The sequence below is a fragment of the Oncorhynchus mykiss genome, chromosome 1 (assembly GCF_057628025.1).
Source record: "Oncorhynchus mykiss isolate SJ-2025 chromosome 1, ASM5762802v1, whole genome shotgun sequence".
NCBI classification, from domain to species: domain Eukaryota; kingdom Metazoa; phylum Chordata; class Actinopteri; order Salmoniformes; family Salmonidae; genus Oncorhynchus; species Oncorhynchus mykiss.
In genome coordinates, this window is record NC_143022.1 from 2,245,310 (window position 1) to 2,271,344 (window position 26,035).

The 26,035-nt window shown below is 50.4% G+C and overlaps 1 protein-coding gene across 1 annotated transcript in view; it reads left to right on the forward strand.

Moving 5' to 3' along the window:
• tmem131 (transmembrane protein 131) overlaps positions 1 to 26,035 on the forward strand; it is a 121,179-nt gene that overhangs the window by 78,053 nt on the left and 17,091 nt on the right. The window contains exons 24-28 of the mRNA XM_090230378.1: positions 748 to 933; positions 6,218 to 6,367; positions 6,530 to 6,969; positions 14,014 to 14,204; positions 14,367 to 14,637. Of these exons, the coding sequence (XP_090086504.1) occupies positions 748 to 933; positions 6,218 to 6,367; positions 6,530 to 6,969; positions 14,014 to 14,204; positions 14,367 to 14,637 (1,238 nt within the window). The remainder of the gene's footprint in view (positions 1 to 747; positions 934 to 6,217; positions 6,368 to 6,529; positions 6,970 to 14,013; positions 14,205 to 14,366; positions 14,638 to 26,035) is intronic.

Below are 26,035 nucleotides of genomic sequence, written 5' to 3' on the forward strand. Positions count from 1 at the left end.
AACCTGCACAGGAACAAGGGTTAGGTTAGGGTTAACCTGCACAGGAAAAAGGGTTAGGTTAGGGTTAACCTGCACAGGAACAAGGGTTAGGGTTAACCTGCACAGGAAAAGGGGTTTAGGGTTAACCTGCACAGGAACAAGGGTTAGGGTTAACCTGCACAGGAACAAGGGTTAGGGTTAACCTGCACAGGAAAAAGGGTTAGGGTTAACCTGCACAGGAAGAAGGGTTTAGGGTTAACCTGCACAGGAAAAAGGGTTAGAGTTAACCTGCACAGGAACAAGGGTTAGGTTAGGGTTAACCTGCACAGGAAAAAGGGTTAGGTTAGGGTTAACCTGCACAGGAACCAGGGTTAGGGTTAACCTGCACGGAACAAGGGTTAGGGTTAACCTGCACAGGAACAAGGGTTAGGGTTAACCTGCACAGGAACAAGGGTTAGAGTTAACCTGCACAGGAACAAGGGTTAGGTTAGGGTTAACCTGCACAGGAACAAGGGTTAGAGTTAACCTGCACAGGAAAAAGGGTTAGGTTAGGGTTAACCTGCACAGGAACAAGGGTTAGGGTTAACCTGCACAGGAACAGACATACATACATACAGGTTACGTGTGTTAAAACCTGCCACAGTGTACTGTGTGTTTAGAGACTGTGGCAGGTTTTAACACACGTAACCTGTATGTATGTATGTCTGTAGCAGGTAGCCCCTATTCACTGGCTGACTGCATCTCCTTTCCTGTCTGTCTCTATCCCAGGTTTACACCGGACTTCACGTCATCCAGAGTGATCCGGGAGCTGAAGCTAGTGACGGAGGGAGGGTCAGAGTTTGTGTTTGTCCTGAACGCCTCTCTACCTTTTCACATGCTGGCCTCCTGCACAGAGACCCTCCCCAGACCCTCGTGGGAGCTGGAGCTATACGTCATCGTCTCCCTCGTCATGAGGTATACTATGTAACGACTCGCTAGGCGTGTCTAGCAGGATGGCAATGATGAGAAACAGTAACAAAGGGTCAACAAACAGAGGCTTAAACCAGGCTAGGCTGGAACATGAGGTTCAACACACAGAGGCTTAAACCAGGCTAGGCTGGAACATGAGGTTCAACACACAGAGGCTTAAACCAGGCTAGGCTGGAACATGAGGTTCAACACACAGAGGCTTAAACCAGGCTAGGCTGGAACATGAGGTTCAACACACAGAGGCTTAAACCAGGCTAGGCTGGAACATGAGGTTCAACACACAGAGGCTTAAACCAGGCTAGGCTGGAACATGAGGTTCAACACACAGAGGCTTAAACCAGGCTAGGCTGGAACATGAGGTTCAACACACAGAAGATGAACTTAACCTAGAAGATTAAATAGCTGGGCTGCTATCCAGGCGATTCTGTCCTTTCCTGCTTTTCTTTTTTTTTTCGTAAGACAATGTTCGTGAGATTCCAGCAAATGTCCGGTGAGCTCAGCCTCCGGCGTCCGGCCAGTAGCTTCACCTGTGCTGACTAAAACAGAACCTTATGGTTATAAATGAGGCCCCAGGTGTGTTGCAACGTAACGAGGGGGAGCCTGAAACCATGTCTAAAGACTGTTGACATCTAGTGGAAGCCATAGGAACTGCAATCTGGGTTATAGCTGCGGGCATGGCACTGCAGCCTTGAAATGCTGGTTGTGGAACGTAGCTGACGCTAATTATTTACAGAACCTTTGCTATGTGACACTAAATTGAGCTCAGGTGCATCCTGTTTCCATTGATCTTCCTTGGGATGTTTCTACAACTTGATTGGAGTCCACCTGTGGTAAATTCAATTGATTGGACATGATTTAGAAAGGCATGAGGTCGAATTATCCGTAGCGCTCCGATACAGGATCGTGTCGAGGCACAATATATGTCTGCAGATTGAAGGTCCCCAAGAACACAGTGGCCTTCATTATTCTTAAATGGAAGAAGTTTGGAACCACCAAGACTCTCCCTAGAGGTGACTGCCCAGCCAAACTGAGCAATTGGGGGAGAAGGGCCTTGGTCAGGGGTGACCAAGAACCCGATGGTCACTCTGACAGAGCTCCACAGTTCCTCTGTGGAGATGGGAGAACCTTCCAGAAGGACAACCATCTCTGTAGCCCTCCACCAATCAGGCCTTTATGGTAGAGTGGCCAGATGGAAGCCACTCCTCTTAAATCCTCTTTGGGCAAGGCGTGCTGCTAGCGACCCCGACAACATCCGGTGAAATTGCAGAGCGCCTAATTCAAATGACATAAATAGTAATAATATATAAAAATAATAAACATTCATGAAAATACAAGTGTTATATATCGGTTAAAATATTAAGTTATTGTTAACCTCTCTGGGATATTTGGGACGGTAGTATTCCCTATATAGTGCACTACTTTAGACCAGAGTCCTATTCCCTATGTAGTGGACTACTTTAGACCAGAGCCCTATTCCCTATGTAGTGCACTACTTTAGACCAGAGCCCTATGTAGGGATTAGGATGCCATCTGGGATACAGTCCTGGGTTGGCGTAAATTTGATCAATTAACCTCTCTGGCACCAATAGGAAGGTAGCGTCCCACCTCAACAACAGCCAGTGAAAGTGCAGGGCGCCAAATTCAAAACAACAGAAATCCCATAATTAAAATTCCTCAAGCATACAAGTATTTTACACCATTTTAAAGATGAACTTGTTGTAAATCCAGCCGCATTGTCCGATTTCAAATAGGCTTTTATGGTGAAAGCACCACAAACTATTGTTAGGTCAGAGCCAAGTCATAGAAAAACACAGCCATTTTTCCAGCCAAAGATAGGGGGCACAAAAAGCTGATCTTCATCAGATGACACTCATAGGACTTCATGTTACACAATACATGTATGTTTTGTTTGATAAAGTTAAAAATCTCAGTATACATTGGCACATTATGTTCAGTAGTTCCAAAAACATCTGGTGATTTTGCAGAGAGCCACATCAATATACATAAATACTCATAATAAACACTGATAAAATATACAATTGTTATGCATGGAATTTTAGATCCACTTCTCCTTAATGCAACCGCAGATTTCAAAAATACTTTACGGAAAAAGCACACCATAATCTGAGTACAGCGCTCAGACAATAAAACAGCCAAACAGATATCTGCCATGTTTTGGAGTCAACAGAAGTCAGAAATAGCATTACACATATTCACTTACCTTTGGTGATCTTCATCAGAATGCACTCCCAGGAATCCCAGTTCCACAATAAATGTTTGATTTGTTCGATAAAGTCCCTCATTTATGTCCAAATGACTCGTTGTTTGCGGGTTTAGTACACAATCCAAAATAACAACGCCGGCAAGTCCATGCGAAAGTTCAGATGAAAAGTTATATTACAGTTCGTAGAAACATGTCAAACGAAGTATAGAATCAATCTTTAGGATGTTTTTATCATAAATCTTCAATAATGTTCCAATCGGAGAATTCCTTTGTCTGTAGAAAAACAATGGAACGCAAGCTAACTTTCACATGAATGCGCGTCACGAGCTCATGGCACTCTGCCAGACACCTGGCTCAAATAGCCCTTATGAGCCCCCACTCCACAGTAGAAGCATCAAACAAGATTCTAAAGACTGTTGATGTCTAGTGGAAGCCTTAAGAAGTGCAATATGACCAATATCCCACTGTATCTTCGATAGGGCATGAGTTGAAAAACTACAAACTTTAGATTTCCCACTTCCTGGTTGGATTTTTTCTCAGGTTTTTGCCTGCCATATGAGTTCTGTTATACTCACAGACATCATTCAAACAGTTTTAGAAACTTTGGAGTGTTTTCTATCCAAATGTACTAATAATATGCATATTATTGCAGGCAGTTTACTCTGGGCACCTTATTCATCCAAGCTACTCAATACTGCCCCCCAGTCCCAAAGAAGTTAATCCAGCCACTTTGTCAGATTTCAAAAAGGCTTTATGGCAAAAGCATAACATGTATTATCTGAGGACAGCGCGCCGCACACAAAAGCATAAAAACATTTTCCAACCAAGCAGAGGAGTCACGAAAGTCAGAAATAGCAATAAAATAAATTGCTTACCTTTGAATATCTTTATCTCGTTGCAATCACAAGGGTCCCAGCTACATAACAAATGGTCCTTTTGTTCGATAAAGTCCCTCTTTATATCCCAAAAACTCAGCTTTGTTGGCGCGTTTTGTTCAGTAATCCACTGACTCAAAGGCGGTCAAAACATGCAGACGAATACGTGCTAATAATACCGGTAAAGTTTGTCAACATGTCAAACGATGTTTATAACTAATCCTCAGGCTGTCAATTATCTAAATAATCAATCATTTTTCAACCGGACAATAATATAGCATATTCAATAGAAAGGAAAAAGAACGAAGGGCGCGCACTGAGTCACGCGCGCAAACCAGTACTGCATGATTCTACAGTCCACTGACAGAAAGGTTATTTTCAGAAAACAAGCCTGAACCCATGTCTAAAGACTGTTGACATCTAGTGGAAGCCATAGGAACTGCAATCTGGGCCCTAACCCATTACATAGTCAATAGGCTTTCAATGGAAAACCACTCGCATCAAAAAAAATCCCACTTCCTGGATGGATTTAGTGTTTAGAGTGTTTTCTGTCCAAATCTACCAATCATATGCATATCCTAGCTTCTGGGCCTGAGTAGCAGGCAGTTTACTTTGGGCTTTTCATCCGGACATCAAAATACTTCCCCCTAGCCCAAAGAAGTTTTAAAAGGAACATGACAACCCACTTGGAGTTTTCCAAAAGGCACCTAAAGGACTCTCAGACCATGAGAAACGAGATTTTCTGGTCTGATGAAACCAAGATTGAACTCTGCCCTGAATGCCAAGCGTCACGTCTGGAGGAAACCTGGCACCATCCCTAAGGTGAAGCATGGTGGTGGCAGCATCATGCTGTGGGGATGTTTTTCAGAGGCAGGGACTAGGAGACTAGTCAGGTTTGAGGGAAAGATGAACGGAGCAAAGTACAGAGCTCCTTGATGAAAACCTGCTCCAGAGCTCTCAGGACCTCAGACTGGAGCGAAAGTTCACCTTCCAACAGGACAACGACCCTAAGCACACAGCCAAAATAACGCAGGAGTGGCTTCGGGACAAGTCTCTGAATGTCATTGAGTGGCCCAGTCAGAGACCAGACTTGAATCTGATCAAACATCTCTGGAGAGACCTGAACGTAGCTGTGCAGCGACGCTCCCCATCCAACCTGACAGAGCTTGAGAGAATCTGCAGAGAAGAATGGGAGAAACTCCCCAAATACAGGTGTACCAAGCTTGTAGCATCATACCCAAGAAGACTCAAGGCTATAATCACTGTCCAAGATGCTTCAACAAAGTACTGTTAGATTCTAAATAAATAAGTAAAACTAACGGACAAACCAAGTTTATTCACCTAAACAGCTGAAAATACATGTTTCCACCAGGACCCCCCTTTAGGTGGAGTCTCCTCCTTTTCTCCAAACACTACATCTTTGTTGCTAGGCAGGAAGTTAAGTGATGTGGTAATAAACTATTCTCTCTGTTCTGTAGCTCCCTGTTAACATGGCTCTTCTCTCTGTTCTGTAGCTCCCTGTTAACATGGCTCTTCTCTCTGTTCTGTAGCTCCCTGTTAACATGGCTCTTCTCTCTGTTCTGTAGCTCCCTGTTAACATGGCTCTTTTCTCTGTTCTGTAGCTCCCTGTTAACATGGCTCTTCTCTCTGTTCTGTAGCTCCCTGTTAAACATGGCTCTTCTCTCTGTTCTGTAGCTCCCTGTTAGCTCCCTGTTAACATGGCTCTTTTCTCTGTTCTGTAGCTTCCTGTTAACATGGCTCTTCTCTCTGTTCTGTAGCTCCCTGTTAACATGGCTCTTCTCTCTGTTCTGTAGCTCCCTGTTAACAGGGCTCTTTTCTCTGTTCTGTAGCTCCCTGTTAACATGGCTCTTCTCTCTGTTCTGTAGCTCCCTGTTAACCTGGCCCTTCTCTCTGTTCTGTAGCTCCCTGTTAACATGGCTCTTCTCTCTGTTCTGTAGCTCCCTGTTAACATGGCTCTTCTCTCTGTTCTGTAGCTCCCTGTTAACATGGCTCTTCTCTCTGTTCTGTAGCTCCCTGTTAACATGGCTCTTCTCTCTGTTCTGTAGCTCCCTGTTAACATGGCTCCTCTCTCTGTTCTGTAGCTCCCTGTTAACATGGCTCTTCTCTCTGTTCTGTAGCACCCTGTTAACCTGGCTCTTCTCCTCAATAGCTCCATGTTCCTGCTGGTGATTGCTATAGCCTACCTGGAAGCCCAGGGGATCTGGGAGCCCTTTAAGAGACATCTGTCTCTGGACTCTCCCATGGAGACGGGCAGACCCTTCGATCTCAGGGAAATAGTACGCATTTCAAGTGATGCTAAGTAAGTCCGACTTCCTCTTTGTAAAAGATAGATGTGTTTGTCATTAAAGTGTCTTGCATCACAGATGGCCCACCCGTATGGAGGTATATAATGGTCCTCTTGTGGAGAGACCTGTTACATCTTCTAAACGTGTAACCTCCCCACTATTCTTTGTCCTTTTAGCTTGAATGATTTCAGCGACGCCCACCAGAACCCGACCAGGGGGATGTATGGTTCTGGTAGCGAGGTGTCCCGGGTCGGGAGCCGAAACAGCAGAGCCTCCGTGGACCTTGATGGACAGAGAGCCAGGATGGACTTTGATCGATCAACTATGCAAGCTTCCTCCACCTTCTCTTCCTCCCAGCTAGCCAATGGCGCCCCGGTTTCCTGTCAGCTGATCAATCGGAAGGCGCGGAGCTCCAAGAGGCAGCAGGGAGGAGGACTCCTGGACCTCCAGAACGGGGGCCCTGGGTCAGGGTCGTCTCTGCCCCACAGAAGGTGCTGTTCTGGGGGAGAGGACCCAGACTACGCCAGCCTCCTGGGGGCCATGGATAACGACCTGAACAGACCTGAATCACCACCTCTACAGGAACACAACGTTTCTCTGTCTACACAGAACAACGGTACCCTTACTCTACACAGAACAACGATACCATTACTCTACACAGAACAACGCTACCATTACTCTACACAGAACAACGCTACCATTACTCTACACAGAACAACGCTACCATTACTCTACACAGAACAACGGTAGCATTACTCTACACAGAACAACGCTACCATTACTCTACACAGAACAACGGTAGCATTACTCTACACAGAACAACGCTACCATTACTCTACACAGAACAACGGTAGCATTTTATTTCACACTAACTATATACCCATGATGGATGGGGCTGACCAGAGTAATAGACACAGTGTCTTGGTTTATACCCATGATGGATGGGGCTGACCAGAGTAATAGACACAGTGTCTTGGTTCTATACCCATGATGGATGGGGCTGACCAGAGTAATAGACACAGTGTCTTGGTTCTATACCCATGATGGATGGGGCTGACCAGAGTAATAGACACAGTGTTTTGGTTCTATACCCATGATGGATGGGGCTGACCAGAGTAATAGACACAGTGTCTTGGTTCTATACCCATGATGGATGGGGCTGACCAGAGTAATAGACACAGTGTCTTGGTTCTATACCCATGATGGATGGGGCTGACCAGAGTAATAGACACAGTGTCTTGGTTCTATACCCATGATGGATGGGGCTGACCAGAGTAATAGACACAGTGTCTTGGTTCTATACCCATGATGGATGGGGCTGACCAGAGTAATAGACACAGTGTTTTGGTTCTATACCCATGATGGATGGGGCTGACCAGAGTAATAGACACAGTGTCTTGGTTCTATACCCATGATGGATGGGGCTGACCAGAGTAATAGACACAGTGTCTTGGTTCTATACCCATGATGGATGGGGCTGACCAGAGTAATAGACACAGTGTCTTGGTTCTATACCCATGATGGATGGGGCTGACCAGAGTAATAGACACAGTGTCTTGGTTCTATACCCATGATGGATGGGGCTGACCAGAGTAATAGACACAGTGTCTTGGTTCTATACCCATGATGGATGGGGCTGACCAGAGTAATAGACACAGTGTTTTGGTTCTATACCCATGATGGATGGGGCTGACCAGAGTAATAGACACAGTGTCTTGGTTCTATACCCATGATGGATGGGGCTGACCAGAGTAATAGACACAGTGTCTTGGTTCTATACCCATGATGGATGGGGCTGACCAGAGTAATAGACACAGTGTCTTGGTTCTATACCCATGATGGATGGGGCTGACCAGAGTAATAGACACAGTGTCTTGGTTCTATACCCATGATGGATGGGGCTGACCAGAGTAATAGACACAGTGTCTTGGTTCTATACCCATGATGGATGGGGCTGACCAGAGTAATAGACACAGTGTCTTGGTTCTATACCCATGATGGATGGGTTCTACACCTGGTGCCTTAAAGTATTCACACCCTTTGACTTTTTCCACAGTTTGTTGTTACAGTCTGAATTTTTAAATGTAGATTATTTTTGTTGTTGTTGCTGGCCTGCACACAATACCAAAGTGGAATACAGTGGGGCAAAAAAGTATTTAGTCTATTGTGCAAGTTCTCCCACTTAAAAAGATGAGAGAGGCCTGTACATTTCATCATAGGTACACTTCAACTATGACAGACAAAATGAGGGGGAAAAATCCAGAAAATCACATTGTAGGATTTTTTATGAATTTATTTGCAAATTATAGTGGAAAATAAGTATTTGGTCAATAACCAAAAGTTTATCCAAATACTTTGTTATATACCCTTTGTTGGCAATGACAGAGGTCAAACGTTTTCTATAAGTCTTCACAAGGTTTTCACACACTGTTGCTGGTATTTTGGCCTATTCCTCCATGCAGATCTCCTCTAGAGCAGTGATGTTGCTGGGCAATCTGTTTGCAACAAGGCACTAAAGTAATACTGCAAAAAAATGTGTTAAACCAATGAACTGTTTTTTCTGGATAAAAAAAGGAAAGGAATGGGGCTAAGCAAAGGCAAAATCCTAGAGGAAAACCTGGTTCAGTCTGCTTTCCATCAGACACTGGGAGATTAATTCACCTTTCAACACGACAATAACGTAGAACACAAGGCCAAATCTACACTGGAGTTGCTTACCAATAAGACAGTTGATGTTCCTGAGTGTCCGAGTTTTGACTTAAACCTACTTGAAAATCTATGGCACAACCTGAAAATGGTTGTCTAGCAATGATCAACAACCAATTCGACAGAGCTTGATGAATTTTGAAGAGAATAATGGGCAAATGTTGCACAATCCAGGTGTGTAAAGATCTTAGAGACTCACCCAGAAAGTAATTACTGCCCAAGTATTGACTTGGGTGTGACTACTGTATACTGAACAGAAATATAAACGCAACATGCAACAATTTCAAATATTTTACTCACTCAATTTAAATAATTTCATTAGGCCCTCATCGATGGATTTCACATGACTGAGCAGGATTGCAGCCATGGGTGGGCCTGGAAGAGCCACTGAGGAGCCAGGCCCAGCCAATCAGAATTAGTTTTCCCCCACAAAGGGCTTTATTAGAGACAAATACTCCTCGGCACCTCTCTTCCTCCCCCCTCAGATGATCCCGCAGGTGAAGAAGCCAGATGTGGAGGTCCTGGGCTTGCGTGGTTACACATGGTCTGCGGTTGTGAGGCCATGTGGACGTACTGCCAAATTCTCAAAAATGTAGGTGGCTTATGGTAGAGAAATGAACATTAAATTCTCTGGAAACAGCTCTGGTGGAACTTCCTGCAGTCAACATGCCAATTGCACGCTCTGTCAAAACTTGAGACATCAGTGGCCTTGTGTTGTGGGACTAAACTGCGCCTTTTATTGTCCCCAGCACAAGGTGCACCTGTGCAATGATCATGCTGTTTAATCAGCTTCTTTATATGCCACACCTGTCAGGTGGATCAATTATCTTGGCAAATGAAAAATGTTCACTAATAAGGATGTAACCAAATTTGTGCTCAACATTTGAGAGAAATAATAATAATAATAATAATAGCTTTTTTGTGTGTATGGAAAATATCTTATTTTTTAATATATATTGTTTTTTTGTTTTTTTCAGCTCATGAAACATGGGACCAACACAACATGTTGTGTTTATATTTTTGATCGGTATAAATGAGATATTTCTGTCATTGTGGGGTATTGTGTGAAAAAACATTTAATCCATTTTGAATTCAGGCAGTAACACAACAAAATGTGTCATAAGTGGAGGGGTGTGAATACTTCCTGATGCCACTGATGCCACTGTAGGTACTGTAGGTACTGTAGGCCCTGTAGGCACTGTAGGCACTGTAGGTACTGTAGGCACTGTCGGTACTGTAGGCACTGTAGGCACTGTCGGTACTGTCGGTACTGTAGGCACTGTCGGTACTGTAGGCACTGTCGGTACTGTAGGCACTGTCGGCACTGTAGGCACTGTAGGCACTGTAGGTACTGTAGGCACTGTAGGCACTGTCGGTACTGTAGGCACTGTCGGTACTGTAGGCACTGTCGGTACTGTAGGCACTGTCGGTACTGTAGGCACTGTAGGTACTGTAGGCACTGTAGGCACTGTCGGTACTGTAGGCACTGTAGGCACTGTAGGCACTGTAGGTACTGTAGGCACTGTCGGTACTGTAGGCACTGTCGGTACTGTAGGCACTGTCGGCACTGTAGGCACTGTAGGCACTGTAGGCACTGTCGGTACTGTAGGCACTGTCGGTACTGTAGGCACTGTCGGTACTGTAGGCACTGTCGGTACTGTAGGCACTGTAGGTACTGTAGGCACTGTAGGCACTGTAGGTACTGTAGGCACTGTCGGCACTGTAGGCACTGTAGGCACTGTAGGCACTGTAGGTACTGTAGGCACTGTCGGTACTGTAGGCACTGTCGGTACTGTAGGCACTGTCGGTACTGTAGGCACTGTAGGCACTGTAGGTACTGTAGGCACTGTAGGTACTGTAGGTACTGTAGGTACTGTAGGCACTGTAGGCACTGTCGGCACTGTAGGCACTGTAGGCACTGTAGGCACTGTAGGTACTGTAGGCACTGTCGGTACTGTAGGCACTGTCGGTACTGTAGGCACTGTCGGTACTGTAGGCACTGTAGGCACTGTAGGTACTGTAGGTACTGTAGGTACTGTAGGCACTGTAGGTACTGTAGGTACGCACAAGCCCTGTGTAACCAAACATGCTGCTGTGACTGTAGTTGTGTTGTCCTGTAGTAGTTGTGACTGTAGTTGTGTTGTCCTATCGTAGTTGTGGCTGTAGCTGTGTCCTGTAGTAGTTGTGACTGTAGCTGTGTTGTCCTGTAGTAGTTGTGACTGTAGTTGTGTATTTGTGTTGTCCTGTAGTAGTTGTGACTGTAGTTGTGTATTTGTGTTGTCCTGCAGTAGTTGTGCCTGTAGTTGTGTATTTGTGTTGTCCTGCAGTAGTTGTGACTGTAGTTGTGTATTTGTGTTGTCCTGCAGTAGTTGTGACTGTAGTTGTGTATTTGTGTTGTCCTGCAGTAGTTGTGACTGTAGTTGTGTATTTGTGTTGTCCTGCAGTAGTTGTGACTGTAGTTGTGTATTTGTGTTGTCCTGCAGTAGTTGTGACTGTAGTTGTGTATTTGTGTTGTCCTGCAGTAGTTGTGACTGTAGTTGTGTATTTGTGTTGTCCTGCAGTAGTTGTGACTGTAGTTGTGTATTTGTGTTGTCCTGTAGTAGTTGTGACTGTAGTTGTGTATTTGTGTTGTCCTGCAGTAGTTGTGACTGTAGTTGTGTATTTGTGTTGTCCTGCAGTAGTTGTGACTGTAGTTGTGTATTTGTGTTGTCCTGTAGTAGTTGTGACTGTAGTTGTGTATTTGTGTTGTCCTGCAGTAGTTGTGACTGTAGTTGTGTATTTGTGTTGTCCTGCAGTAGTTGTGACTGTAGTTGTGTATTTGTGTTGTCCTGTAGTAGTTGTGACTGTAGTTGTGTATTTGTGTTGTCCTGTAGTAGTTGTGACTGTATTTGTGTATTTGTGTTGTCCTGCAGTAGTTGTGACTGTATTTGTGTTGTCCTGTAGTAGTTGTGACTGTAGTTGTGTATTTGTGTTGTCCTGCAGTAGTTGTGACTGTAGTTGTGTATTTGTGTTGTCCTGTAGTAGTTGTGACTGTAGTTGTGTATTTGTGTTGTCCTGTAGTAGTTGTGACTGTAGTTGTGTATTTGTGTTGTCCTGCAGTAGTTGTGACTGTAGTTGTGTATTTGTGTTGTCCTGCAGTAGTTGTGACTGTAGTTGTGTATTTGTGTTGTCCTGCAGTAGTTGTGACTGTATTTGTGTATTTGTGTTGTCCTGCAGTAGTTGTGACTGTATTTGTGTTGTCCTGTAGTAGTTGTGACTGTAGTTGTGTATTTGTGTTGTCCTGCAGTAGTTGTGACTGTAGTTGTGTATTTGTGTTGTCCTGCAGTAGTTGTGACTGTATTTGTGTATTTGTGTTGTCCTGTAGTAGTTGTGACTGTAGTTGTGTATTTGTGTTGTCCTGCAGTAGTTGTGACTGTAGTTGTGTATTTGTGTTGTCCTGTAGTAGTTGTGACTGTAGTTGTGTATTTGTGTTGTCCTGCAGTAGTTGTGACTGTAGTTGTGTATTTGTGTTGTCCTGTAGTAGTTGTGACTGTAGTTGTGTATTTGTGTTGTCCTGCAGTAGTTGTGACTGTATTTGTGTTGTCCTGCAGTAGTTGTGACTGTAGTTGTGTATTTGTGTTGTCCTGCAGTAGTTGTGACTGTAGTTGTGTATTTGTGTTGTCCTGTAGTAGTTGTGACTGTATTTGTGTATTTGTGTTGTCCTGCAGTAGTTGTGACTGTATTTGTGTATTTGTGTTGTCCTGTAGTAGTTGTGACTGTATTTGTGTTGTCCTGCAGTAGTTGTGACTGTATTTGTGTATTTGTGTTGTCCTGTAGTAGTTGTGACTGTATTTGTGTATTTGTGTTGTCCTGCAGTAGTTGTGACTGTAGTTGTGTATTTGTGTTGTCCTGTAGTAGTTGTGACTGTAGTTGTGTATTTGTGTTGTCCTGTAGTAGTTGTGACTGTAGTTGTGTATTTGTGTTGTCCTGTAGTAGTTGTGACTGTAGTTGTGTATTTGTGTTGTCCTGCAGTAGTTGTGACTGTAGTTGTGTATTTGTGTTGTCCTGTAGTAGTTGTGACTGTATTTGTGTATTTGTGTTGTCCTGTAGTAGTTGTGACTGTAGTTGTGTATTTGTGTTGTCCTGTAGTAGTTGTGACTGTAGTTGTGTATTTGTGTTGTCCTGCAGTAGTTGTGACTGTATTTGTGTATTTGTGTTGTCCTGCAGTAGTTGTGACTGTAGTTGTGTATTTGTGTTGTCCTGTAGTAGTTGTGACTGTAGTTGTGTATTTGTGTTGTCCTGCAGTAGTTGTGACTGTATTTGTGTATTTGTGTTGTCCTGCAGTAGTTGTGACTGTATTTGTGTATTTGTGTTGTCCTGTAGTAGTTGTGACTGTAGTTGTGTTGTCCTGCAGTAGTTGTGACTGTAGTTGTGTATTTGTGTTGTCCTGCAGTAGTTGTGACTGTATTTGTGTATTTGTGTTGTCCTGCAGTAGTTGTGACTGTAGTTGTGTATTTGTGTTGTCCTGTAGTAGTTGTGACTGTAGTTGTGTTGTCCTGCAGTAGTTGTGGCTGTATTTGCGTATTTGTGTTGTCCTGCAGTAGTTGTGACTGTATTTGTGTATTTGTGTTGTCCTGCAGTAGTTGTGACTGTAGTTGTGTATTTGTGTTGTCCTGCAGTAGTTGTGACTGTAGTTGTGTATTTGTGTTGTCCTGTAGTAGTTGTGACTGTAGTTGTGTTGTCCTGCAGTAGTTGTGACTGTAGTTGTGTATTTGTGTTGTCCTGCAGTAGTTGTGACTGTAGTTGTGTATTTGTGTTGTCCTGCAGTAGTTGTGGCTGTATTTGTGTATTTGTGTTGTCCTGCAGTAGTTGTGACTGTAGTTGTGTATTTGTGTTGTCCTGCAGTAGTTGTGACTGTAGTTGTGTATTTGTGTTGTCCTGTAGTAGTTGTGACTGTATTTGTGTTGTCCTGCAGTGCTAGACTCTAAAGGAAAGCAGCTGAGAGGTAAAACTAATGCTCAGAGAAAGAGAGCGGAGAAGGAGAGGAGAGCAAAGGGAAAACCACCTCAGGGAGACCAGCTGAAGGATGTTTTGGCAGACAATGACGACAGCTCCTCTACCACCACAGAGACCTCCAACCCTGATGTAGAGGCCAGCAACAAAGAGGTAGACCGAGAGAGCGACACACACACACACACACACACACACACACACTAACTCTTGCAGACTTTAAACGGGGTGGTATAGGGAGAATGTCTTGTTCTGTCTGTTTAGGAATCAGTGAAGAAGAAGGTGAAAAAGGGAGAATATCTTGTTCTGTCTGTTTAGGAACCAGTGAAGAAGAAGGGCAGAACAGCAGTGACTCTGGAGAAAGAGGAAACCAAACCCCAAAACAACAAGCGACAAACCAACACAAATGATCAATGTAGTTCCCTGGAGCTCCCTTACATCACAGCCCTGGAGAACAAACAACGCAAGACCTTCACATCCAAAGCCCTCATCCACTCTGCTCTCTCCACCGCCCCTACAGCTAGGACTCTGCAGAAACCCACACCTGGGTCTCTCTCCCATCTCAACTCGTCTGATTGTTCTGTACTTGGTAATGGAGACATGTTGTTTTACACTGGTGCTTCTTTAAGTCCTGTCACTGTTTTCTGCTGCTTCTGAACGTGATCTTTAATGGTTTGGGAGAAACAGCCAAACAGCCAGGGATTCTCTTTTGGTCTTTATATTGGATCTTCTCTTTGTCAAATTCCTTTTATTATTGATGTTCATTAGGGTTCGGGTCAGTGTCCACGCTCTCCCTAGGGTCAGAGTCCTTGCTCACCCTAGGGTCAGAGTCCTAGCTCTCCCTAGGGTCAGAGTCCTTGCTCACCCTAGGGTCAGAGTCCTAGCTCACCCTAGGGTCAGAGTCCTAGCTCACCCTAGGGTCAGTGTCCTAGCTCACCCTAGGGTCAGTGTCCTAGCTCACCCTAGGGTCAGAGTCCTAGCTCTCCCTAGGGTCAGAGTCCTTGCTCACCCTAGGGTCAGAGTCCTAGCTCACCCTAGGGTCAGAGTCCTAGCTCACCCTAGGGTCAGAGTCCACGCTCTCCCTAGGGTCAGAGTCCTTGCTCACCCTAGGGTCAGAGTCCTAGCTCACCCTAGGGTCAGAGTCCTAGCTCACCCTAGGGTCAGAGTCCTAGCTCACCCTAGGGTCAGTGTCCTAGCTCACCCTAGGGTCAGAGTCCTAGCTCACCCTAGGGTCAGTGTCCTAGCTCACCCTAGGGTCAGTGTCCTAGCTCACCCTAGGGTCAGAGTCCTAGCTCACCCTAGGGTCAGAGTCCTAGCTCACCCTAGGGTCAGTGTCCTAGCTCACCCTAGGGTCAGAGTACTAGCTCACCCTAGGGTCAGTGTCCTAGCTCACCCTAGGGTCAGTGTCCTAGCTCACCCTAGGGTCAGTGTCCTAGCTCACCCTAGGGTCAGAGTCCTAGCTCACCCTAGGGTCAGTGTCCTAGCTCACCCTAGGGTCAGAGTCCTAGCTCACCCTAGGGTCAGAGTCCACGCTCTCCCTAGGGTCAGAGTCCACGCTCTCCCTAGGGTCAGTGTCCTAGCTCACCCTAGGGTCAGAGTCCTAGCTCACCCTAGGGTCAGAGTCCTAGCTCACCCTAGGGTCAGTGTCCTAGCTCACCCTAGGGTCAGTGTCCTAGCTCACCCTAGGGTCAGTGTCCTAGCTCACCCTAGGGTCAGAGTCCACTTTCTCCCTAGGGTCAGTGTCATAGCTCTCCCTAGTGTCAGAGTCCACGCTCTCCCTAGGGTCAGAGTCCACGCTCACCCTAGGGTCAGAGTCCACGCTCACCCTAGGGTCAGTGTCCTAGCTCTCCCTAGGGTCAGAGTCCACGCTCTCCCTAGGGTCAGAGTCCACGCTCACCCTAGGGTCAGTGTCCACGCTCTCCCTAGGGTCAGAGTCCACGCTCTCCCTAGGGTCAGAGTCCACGCTCTCCCTAGGGTCAGAGTCCACGCTCACCCTAGGGTCAGAGTCCACGCTCACCCTAGGGTCAGTGTCCTAGCTCTCCCTAGGGTCAGAGTCCACGCTCTCCCTAGGGTCAGAGTCCACGCTCACCCTAGGGTCAGTGTCCTAGCTCACCCTAGGGTCAGTGTCCTAGCTCACCCTAGGGTCAGAGTCCTAGCTCACCCTAGGGTCAGTGTCCTAGCTCACCCTAGGGTCAGTGTCCTAGCTCACCCTAGGGTCAGTGTCCTAGCTCACCCTAGGGTCAGAGTCCTAGCTCTCCCTAGGGTCAGAGTCCTTGCTCACCCTAGGGTCAGAGTCCTAGCTCACCCTAGGGTCAGAGTCCTAGCTCACCCTAGGGTCAGAGTCCTAGCTCACCCTAGGGTCAGTGTCCTAGCTCACCCTAGGGTCAGAGTCCTAGCTCACCCTAGGGTCAGTGTCCTAGCTCACCCTAGGGTCAGTGTCCTAGCTCACCCTAGGGTCAGAGTCCTAGCTCACCCTAGGGTCAGAGTCCTAGCTCACCCTAGGGTCAGTGTCCTAGCTCACCCTAGGGTCAGAGTACTAGCTCACCCTAGGGTCAGTGTCCTAGCTCACCCTAGGGTCAGTGTCCTAGCTCACCCTAGGGTCAGTGTCCTAGCTCACCCTAGGGTCAGAGTCCTAGCTCACCCTAGGGTCAGTGTCCTAGCTCACCCTAGGGTCAGAGTCCTAGCTCACCCTAGGGTCAGAGTCCACGCTCTCCCTAGGGTCAGAGTCCACGCTCTCCCTATGGTCAGTGTCCTAGCTCACCCTAGGGTCAGAGTCCACGCTCTCCCTAGGGTCAGAGTCCACGCTCACCCTAGGGTCAGAGTCCACGCTCACCCTAGGGTCAGTGTCCTAGCTCTCCCTAGGGTCAGAGTCCACGCTCTCCCTAGGGTCAGAGTCCACGCTCACCCTAGGGTCAGTGTCCTAGCTCACCCTAGGGTCAGTGTCCTAGCTCACCCTAGGGTCAGAGTCCTAGCTCACCCTAGGGTCAGTGTCCTAGCTCACCCTAGGGTCAGTGTCCTAGCTCACCCTAGGGTCAGTGTCCTAGCTCACCCTAGGGTCAGAGTCCTAGCTCTCCCTAGGGTCAGAGTCCTTGCTCACCCTAGGGTCAGAGTCCTAGCTCACCCTAGGGTCAGAGTCCTAGCTCACCCTAGGGTCAGAGTCCACGCTCTCCCTAGGGTCAGAGTCCTTGCTCACCCTAGGGTCAGAGTCCTAGCTCACCCTAGGGTCAGAGTCCTAGCTCACCCTAGGGTCAGAGTCCTAGCTCACCCTAGGGTCAGTGTCCTAGCTCACCCTAGGGTCAGAGTCCTAGCTCACCCTAGGGTCAGTGTCCTAGCTCACCCTAGGGTCAGTGTCCTAGCTCACCCTAGGGTCAGAGTCCTAGCTCACCCTAGGGTCAGAGTCCTAGCTCACCCTAGGGTCAGTGTCCTAGCTCACCCTAGGGTCAGAGTACTAGCTCACCCTAGGGTCAGTGTCCTAGCTCACCCTAGGGTCAGTGTCCTAGCTCACCCTAGGGTCAGTGTCCTAGCTCACCCTAGGGTCAGAGTCCTAGCTCACCCTAGGGTCAGTGTCCTAGCTCACCCTAGGGTCAGAGTCCTAGCTCACCCTAGGGTCAGAGTCCACGCTCTCCCTAGGGTCAGAGTCCACGCTCTCCCTATGGTCAGTGTCCTAGCTCACCCTAGGGTCAGAGTCCTAGCTCACCCTAGGGTCAGAGTCCTAGCTCACCCTAGGGTCAGAGTCCTAGCTCACCCTAGGGTCAGTGTCCTAGCTCACCCTAGGGTCAGTGTCCTAGCTCACCCTAGGGTCAGTGTCCTAGCTCACCCTAGGGTCAGTGTCCTAGCTCACCCTAGGGTCAGAGTCCTAGCTCACCCTAGGGTCAGTGTCCTAGCTCACCCTAGGGTCAGAGTCCTAGCTCACCCTAGGGTCAGAGTCCTAGCTCACCCTAGGGTCAGTGTCCTAGCTCACCCTAGGGTCAGTGTCCTAGCTCACCCTAGGGTCAGAGTCCTAGCTCACCCTAGGGTCAGTGTCCTAGCTCACCCTAGGGTCAGAGTCCTAGCTCACCCTAGGGTCATAGTCCACGCTCTCCCTAGGGTCAGAGTCCACGCTCTCCTTATGGTCAGTGTCCTAGCTCACCCTAGGGTCAGAGTCCTAGCTCACCCTAGGGTCAGAGTCCTAGCTCACCCTAGGGTCAGAGTCCTAGCTCACCCTAGGGTCAGAGTCCTAGCTCACCCAAGGGTCAGTGTCCTAGCTCACCCTAGGGTCAGTGTCCTAGCTCACCCTAGGGTCAGAGTCCTAGCTCACCCTAGGGTCAGTGTCCTAGCTCACCCTAGGGTCAGAGTCCTAGCTCACCCTAGGGTCAGTGTCCTAGCTCACCCTAGGGTCAGAGTCCTAGCTCACCCTAGGGTCAGAGTCCACGCTCTCCCTAGGGTCAGAGTCCACGCTCTCCCTATGGTCAGTGTCCTAGCTCACCCTAGGGTCAGAGTCCTAGCTCACCCTAGGGTCAGAGTCCTAGCTCACCCTAGGGTCAGAGTCCTTGCTCACCCTTGTGTCAGAGTCCTTGCTCACCCTAGGATCAGAGTCCTAGCTCACCCTAGGGTCAGAGCCAACGCTCTCCCTAGGGTCAGAGTCCTTGCTCTCCCTAGGGTCAGAGTCCACGCTCTCCCTAGGGTCAGAGTCCACGCTCTCCCTATGGTCAGTGTCCTAGCTCTCCCTATGGTCAGAGTCCTAGCTCACCCTAGGGTCAGTGTCCTAGCTCACCCTAGGGTCAGTGTCCTAGCTCACCCTAGGGTCAGAGTCCTAGCTCACCCTAGGGTCAGTGTCCTAGCTCACCCTAGGGTCAGTGTCCTAGCTCACCCTAGGGTCAGTGTCCTAGCTCACCCTAGGGTCAGAGTCCTAGCTCACCCTAGGGTCAGAGTCCTAGCTCACCCTAGGGTCAGTGTCCTAGCTCACCCTAGGGTCAGAGTACTAGCTCACCCTAGGGTCAGTGTCCTAGCTCACCCTAGGGTCAGTGTCCTAGCTCACCCTAGGGTCAGTGTCCTAGCTCACCCTAGGGTCAGAGTCCTAGCTCACCCTAGGGTCAGTGTCCTAGCTCACCCTAGGGTCAGAGTCCTAGCTCACCCTAGGGTCAGAGTCCACGCTCTCCCTAGGGTCAGAGTCCACGCTCTCCCTAGGGTCAGTGTCCTAGCTCACCCTAGGGTCAGAGTCCTAGCTCACCCTAGGGTCAGAGTCCTAGCTCACCCTAGGGTCAGTGTCCTAGCTCACCCTAGGGTCAGTGTCCTAGCTCACCCTAGGGTCAGTGTCCTAGCTCACCCTAGGGTCAGAGTCCACTTTCTCCCTAGGGTCAGTGTCATAGCTCTCCCTAGTGTCAGAGTCCACGCTCTCCCTAGGGTCAGAGTCCACGCTCACCCTAGGGTCAGAGTCCACGCTCACCCTAGGGTCAGTGTCCTAGCTCTCCCTAGGGTCAGAGTCCACGCTCTCCCTAGGGTCAGAGTCCACGCTCACCCTAGGGTCAGTGTCCACGCTCTCCCTAGGGTCAGAGTCCACGCTCTCCCTAGGGTCAGAGTCCACGCTCTCCCTAGGGTCAGAGTCCACGCTCACCCTAGGGTCAGAGTCCACGCTCACCCTAGGGTCAGTGTCCTAGCTCTCCCTAGGGTCAGAGTCCACGCTCTCCCTAGGGTCAGAGTCCACGCTCACCCTAGGGTCAGTGTCCTAGCTCACCCTAGGGTCAGTGTCCTAGCTCACCCTAGGGTCAGAGTCCTAGCTCACCCTAGGGTCAGTGTCCTAGCTCACCCTAGGGTCAGTGTCCTAGCTCACCCTAGGGTCAGTGTCCTAGCTCACCCTAGGGTCAGAGTCCTAGCTCTCCCTAGGGTCAGAGTCCTTGCTCACCCTAGGGTCAGAGTCCTAGCTCACCCTAGGGTCAGAGTCCTAGCTCACCCTAGGGTCAGAGTCCTAGCTCACCCTAGGGTCAGTGTCCTAGCTCACCCTAGGGTCAGAGTCCTAGCTCACCCTAGGGTCAGTGTCCTAGCTCACCCTAGGGTCAGTGTCCTAGCTCACCCTAGGGTCAGAGTCCTAGCTCACCCTAGGGTCAGAGTCCTAGCTCACCCTAGGGTCAGTGTCCTAGCTCACCCTAGGGTCAGAGTACTAGCTCACCCTAGGGTCAGTGTCCTAGCTCACCCTAGGGTCAGTGTCCTAGCTCACCCTAGGGTCAGTGTCCTAGCTCACCCTAGGGTCAGAGTCCTAGCTCACCCTAGGGTCAGTGTCCTAGCTCACCCTAGGGTCAGAGTCCTAGCTCACCCTAGGGTCAGAGTCCACGCTCTCCCTAGGGTCAGAGTCCACGCTCTCCCTATGGTCAGTGTCCTAGCTCACCCTAGGGTCAGAGTCCACGCTCTCCCTAGGGTCAGAGTCCACGCTCACCCTAGGGTCAGAGTCCACGCTCACCCTAGGGTCAGTGTCCTAGCTCTCCCTAGGGTCAGAGTCCACGCTCTCCCTAGGGTCAGAGTCCACGCTCACCCTAGGGTCAGTGTCCTAGCTCACCCTAGGGTCAGTGTCCTAGCTCACCCTAGGGTCAGAGTCCTAGCTCACCCTAGGGTCAGTGTCCTAGCTCACCCTAGGGTCAGTGTCCTAGCTCACCCTAGGGTCAGTGTCCTAGCTCACCCTAGGGTCAGAGTCCTAGCTCTCCCTAGGGTCAGAGTCCTTGCTCACCCTAGGGTCAGAGTCCTAGCTCACCCTAGGGTCAGAGTCCTAGCTCACCCTAGGGTCAGAGTCCACGCTCTCCCTAGGGTCAGAGTCCTTGCTCACCCTAGGGTCAGAGTCCTAGCTCACCCTAGGGTCAGAGTCCTAGCTCACCCTAGGGTCAGAGTCCTAGCTCACCCTAGGGTCAGTGTCCTAGCTCACCCTAGGGTCAGAGTCCTAGCTCACCCTAGGGTCAGTGTCCTAGCTCACCCTAGGGTCAGTGTCCTAGCTCACCCTAGGGTCAGAGTCCTAGCTCACCCTAGGGTCAGAGTCCTAGCTCACCCTAGGGTCAGTGTCCTAGCTCACCCTAGGGTCAGAGTACTAGCTCACCCTAGGGTCAGTGTCCTAGCTCACCCTAGGGTCAGTGTCCTAGCTCACCCTAGGGTCAGTGTCCTAGCTCACCCTAGGGTCAGAGTCCTAGCTCACCCTAGGGTCAGTGTCCTAGCTCACCCTAGGGTCAGAGTCCTAGCTCACCCTAGGGTCAGAGTCCACGCTCTCCCTAGGGTCAGAGTCCACGCTCTCCCTATGGTCAGTGTCCTAGCTCACCCTAGGGTCAGAGTCCTAGCTCACCCTAGGGTCAGAGTCCTAGCTCACCCTAGGGTCAGAGTCCTAGCTCACCCTAGGGTCAGTGTCCTAGCTCACCCTAGGGTCAGTGTCCTAGCTCACCCTAGGGTCAGTGTCCTAGCTCACCCTAGGGTCAGTGTCCTAGCTCACCCTAGGGTCAGAGTCCTAGCTCACCCTAGGGTCAGTGTCCTAGCTCACCCTAGGGTCAGAGTCCTAGCTCACCCTAGGGTCAGAGTCCTAGCTCACCCTAGGGTCAGTGTCCTAGCTCACCCTAGGGTCAGTGTCCTAGCTCACCCTAGGGTCAGAGTCCTAGCTCACCCTAGGGTCAGTGTCCTAGCTCACCCTAGGGTCAGAGTCCTAGCTCACCCTAGGGTCATAGTCCACGCTCTCCCTAGGGTCAGAGTCCACGCTCTCCTTATGGTCAGTGTCCTAGCTCACCCTAGGGTCAGAGTCCTAGCTCACCCTAGGGTCAGAGTCCTAGCTCACCCTAGGGTCAGAGTCCTAGCTCACCCTAGGGTCAGAGTCCTAGCTCACCCAAGGGTCAGTGTCCTAGCTCACCCTAGGGTCAGTGTCCTAGCTCACCCTAGGGTCAGAGTCCTAGCTCACCCTAGGGTCAGTGTCCTAGCTCACCCTAGGGTCAGAGTCCTAGCTCACCCTAGGGTCAGTGTCCTAGCTCACCCTAGGGTCAGAGTCCTAGCTCACCCTAGGGTCAGAGTCCACGCTCTCCCTAGGGTCAGAGTCCACGCTCTCCCTATGGTCAGTGTCCTAGCTCACCCTAGGGTCAGAGTCCTAGCTCACCCTAGGGTCAGAGTCCTAGCTCACCCTAGGGTCAGAGTCCTTGCTCACCCTTGTGTCAGAGTCCTTGCTCACCCTAGGATCAGAGTCCTAGCTCACCCTAGGGTCAGAGTCCACGCTCTCCCTAGGGTCAGAGTCCTTGCTCTCCCTAGGGTCAGAGTCCACGCTCTCCCTAGGGTCAGAGTCCACGCTCTCCCTATGGTCAGTGTCCTAGCTCTCCCTATGGTCAGAGTCCTAGCTCACCCTAGGGTCAGTGTCCTAGCTCACCCTAGGGTCAGTGTCCTAGCTCACCCTAGGGTCAGAGTCCTAGCTCACCCTAGGGTCAGTGTCCTAGCTCACCCTAGGGTCAGTGTCCTAGCTCACCCTAGGGTCAGTGTCCTAGCTCACCCTAGGGTCAGAGTCCACTTTCTCCCTAGGGTCAGTGTCATAGCTCTCCCTAGTGTCAGAGTCCACGCTCTCCCTAGGGTCAGAGTCCACGCTCACCCTAGGGTCAGAGTCCACGCTCACCCTAGGGTCAGTGTCCTAGCTCTCCCTAGGGTCAGAGTCCACGCTCTCCCTAGGGTCAGAGTCCACGCTCACCCTAGGGTCAGTGTCCACGCTCTCCCTAGGGTCAGAGTCCACGCTCTCCCTAGGGTCAGAGTCCACGCTCTCCCTAGGGTCAGAGTCCACGCTCACCCTAGGGTCAGAGTCCACGCTCACCCTAGGGTCAGTGTCCTAGCTCTCCCTAGGGTCAGAGTCCACGCTCTCCCTAGGGTCAGAGTCCACGCTCACCCTAGGGTCAGTGTCCTAGCTCACCCTAGGGTCAGTGTCCTAGCTCACCCTAGGGTCAGAGTCCTAGCTCACCCTAGGGTCAGTGTCCTAGCTCACCCTAGGGTCAGTGTCCTAGCTCACCCTAGGGTCAGTGTCCTAGCTCACCCTAGGGTCAGAGTCCTAGCTCTCCCTAGGGTCAGAGTCCTTGCTCACCCTAGGGTCAGAGTCCTAGCTCACCCTAGGGTCAGAGTCCTAGCTCACCCTAGGGTCAGAGTCCACGCTCTCCCTAGGGTCAGAGTCCTTGCTCACCCTAGGGTCAGAGTCCTAGCTCACCCTAGGGTCAGAGTCCTAGCTCACCCTAGGGTCAGTGTCCTAGCTCACCCTAGGGTCAGTGTCCTAGCTCACCCTAGGGTCAGAGTCCTAGCTCACCCTAGGGTCAGTGTCCTAGCTCACCCTAGGGTCAGTGTCCTAGCTCACCCTAGGGTCAGAGTCCTAGCTCACCCTAGGGTCAGAGTCCTAGCTCACCCTAGGGTCAGTGTCCTAGCTCACCCTAGGGTCAGAGTACTAGCTCACCCTAGGGTCAGTGTCCTAGCTCACCCTAGGGTCAGTGTCCTAGCTCACCCTAGGGTCAGTGTCCTAGCTCACCCTAGGGTCAGTGTCCTAGCTCACCCTAGGGTCAGAGTCCTAGCTCACCCTAGGGTCAGTGTCCTAGCTCACCCTAGGGTCAGAGTCCTAGCTCACCCTAGGGTCAGAGTCCACGCTCTCCCTAGGGTCAGAGTCCACGCTCTCCCTATGGTCAGTGTCCTAGCTCACCCTAGGGTCAGAGTCCTAGCTCACCCTAGGGTCAGAGTCCTTGCTCACCCTAGGGTCAGAGTCCTTGCTCACCCTAGGGTCAGAGTCCTAGCTCACCCTAGGGTCAGAGTCCTAGCTCACCCTAGGGTCAGTGTCCTAGCTCACCCTAGGGTCAGAGTCCTAGCTCACCCTAGGGTCAGTGTCCTAGCTCACCCTAGGGTCAGAGTCCTAGCTCACCCTAGGGTCAGTGTCCTAGCTCACCCTAGGGTCAGAGTCCTAGCTCACCCTAGGGTCAGAGTCCTAGCTCACCCTAGGGTCAGTGTCCTAGCTCACCCTAGGGTCAGTGTCCTAGCTCACCCTAGGGTCAGAGTCCTAGCTCACCCTAGGGTCAGAGTCCTAGCTCACCCTAGGGTCAGTGTCCTAGCTCACCCTAGGGTCAGAGTCCTAGCTCACCCTAGGGTCATAGTCCACGCTCTCCCTAGGGTCAGAGTCCACGCTCTCCTTATGGTCAGTGTCCTAGCTCACCCTAGGGTCAGAGTCCTAGCTCACCCTAGGGTCAGAGTCCTTGCTCACCCTAGGGTCAGAGTCCTTGCTCACCCTAGGGTCAGAGTCCTAGCTCACCCTAGGGTCAGAGTCCTAGCTCACCCTAGGGTCAGTGTCCTAGCTCACCCTAGGGTCAGTGTCCTAGCTCACCCTAGGGTCAGAGTCCTAGCTCACCCTAGGGTCAGTGTCCTAGCTCACCCTAGGGTCAGAGTCCTAGCTCACCCTAGGGTCAGTGTCCTAGCTCACCCTAGGGTCAGAGTCCTAGCTCACCCTAGGGTCAGAGTCCACGCTCTCCCTAGGGTCAGAGTCCACGCTCTCCCTATGGTCAGTGTCCTAGCTCACCCTAGGGTCAGAGTCCTAGCTCACCCTAGGGTCAGAGTCCTAGCTCACCCTAGGGTCAGAGTCCTTGCTCACCCTTGTGTCAGAGTCCTTGCTCACCCTAGGGTCAGAGTCCTAGCTCACCCTAGGGTCAGAGTCCTAGCTCACCCTAGGGTCAGAGTCCTAGCTCACCCTAGGGTCAGAGTCCACGCTCTCCCTAGGGTCAGAGTCCTTGCTCTCCCTAGGGTAAGAGTCCACGCTCTCCCTAGGGTCAGAGTCCACGCTCTCCCTATGGTCAGTGTCCTAGCTCTCCCTATGGTCAGAGTCCTAGCTCACCCTAGGGTCAGTGTCCTAGCTCACCCTAGGGTCAGTGTCCTAGCTCACCCTAGGGTCAGAGTCCTAGCTCACCCTAGGGTCAGTGTCCTACCTCACCCTAGGGTCAGTGTCCTAGCTCACCCTAGGGTCAGTGTCCTAGCTCACCCTAGGGTCAGAGTCCACTTTCTCCCTAGGGTCAGTGTCATAGCTCTCCCTAGGGTCAGAGTCCACGCTCTCCCTAGGGTCAGAGTCCACGCTCTCCCTAGGGTCAGAGTCCACTCTCTCCCTAGGGTCAGTGTCCTAGCTCTCCCTAGGGTCAGAGTCCACGCTCTCCCTAGGGTCAGAGTCCACTCTCTCCCTAGGGTCAGTGTCCTAGCTCACCCTAGGGTCAGTGTCCTAGCTCACCCTAGGGTCAGAGTCCTAGCTCACCCTAGGGTCAGTGTCCTAGCTCACCCTAGGGTCAGAGTCCTAGCTCACCCTAGGGTCAGAGTCCACGCTCTCCCTAGGGTCAGAGTCCACGCTCTCCCTATGGTCAGTGTCCTAGCTCACCCTAGGGTCAGAGTCCTAGCTCACCCTAGGGTCAGAGTCCTAGCTCACCCTAGGGTCAGAGTCCTTGCTCACCCTTGTGTCAGAGTCCTTGCTCACCCTAGGGTCAGAGTCCTAGCTCACCCTAGGGTCAGAGTCCACGCTCTCCCTAGGGTCAGAGTCCTTGCTCTCCCTAGGGTCAGAGTCCACGCTCTCCCTAGGGTCAGAGTCCACGCTCTCCCTATGGTCAGTGTCCTAGCTCTCCCTATGGTCAGAGTCCTAGCTCACCCTAGGGTCAGTGTCCTAGCTCACCCTAGGGTCAGTGTCCTAGCTCACCCTAGGGTCAGAGTCCTAGCTCACCCTAGGGTCAGTGTCCTAGCTCACCCTAGGGTCAGTGTCCTAGCTCACCCTAGGGTCAGTGTCCTAGCTCACCCTAGGGTCAGAGTCCACTTTCTCCCTAGGGTCAGTGTCATAGCTCTCCCTAGTGTCAGAGTCCACGCTCTCCCTAGGGTCAGAGTCCACGCTCACCCTAGGGTCAGAGTCCACGCTCACCCTAGGGTCAGTGTCCTAGCTCTCCCTAGGGTCAGAGTCCACGCTCTCCCTAGGGTCAGAGTCCACGCTCACCCTAGGGTCAGTGTCCACGCTCTCCCTAGGGTCA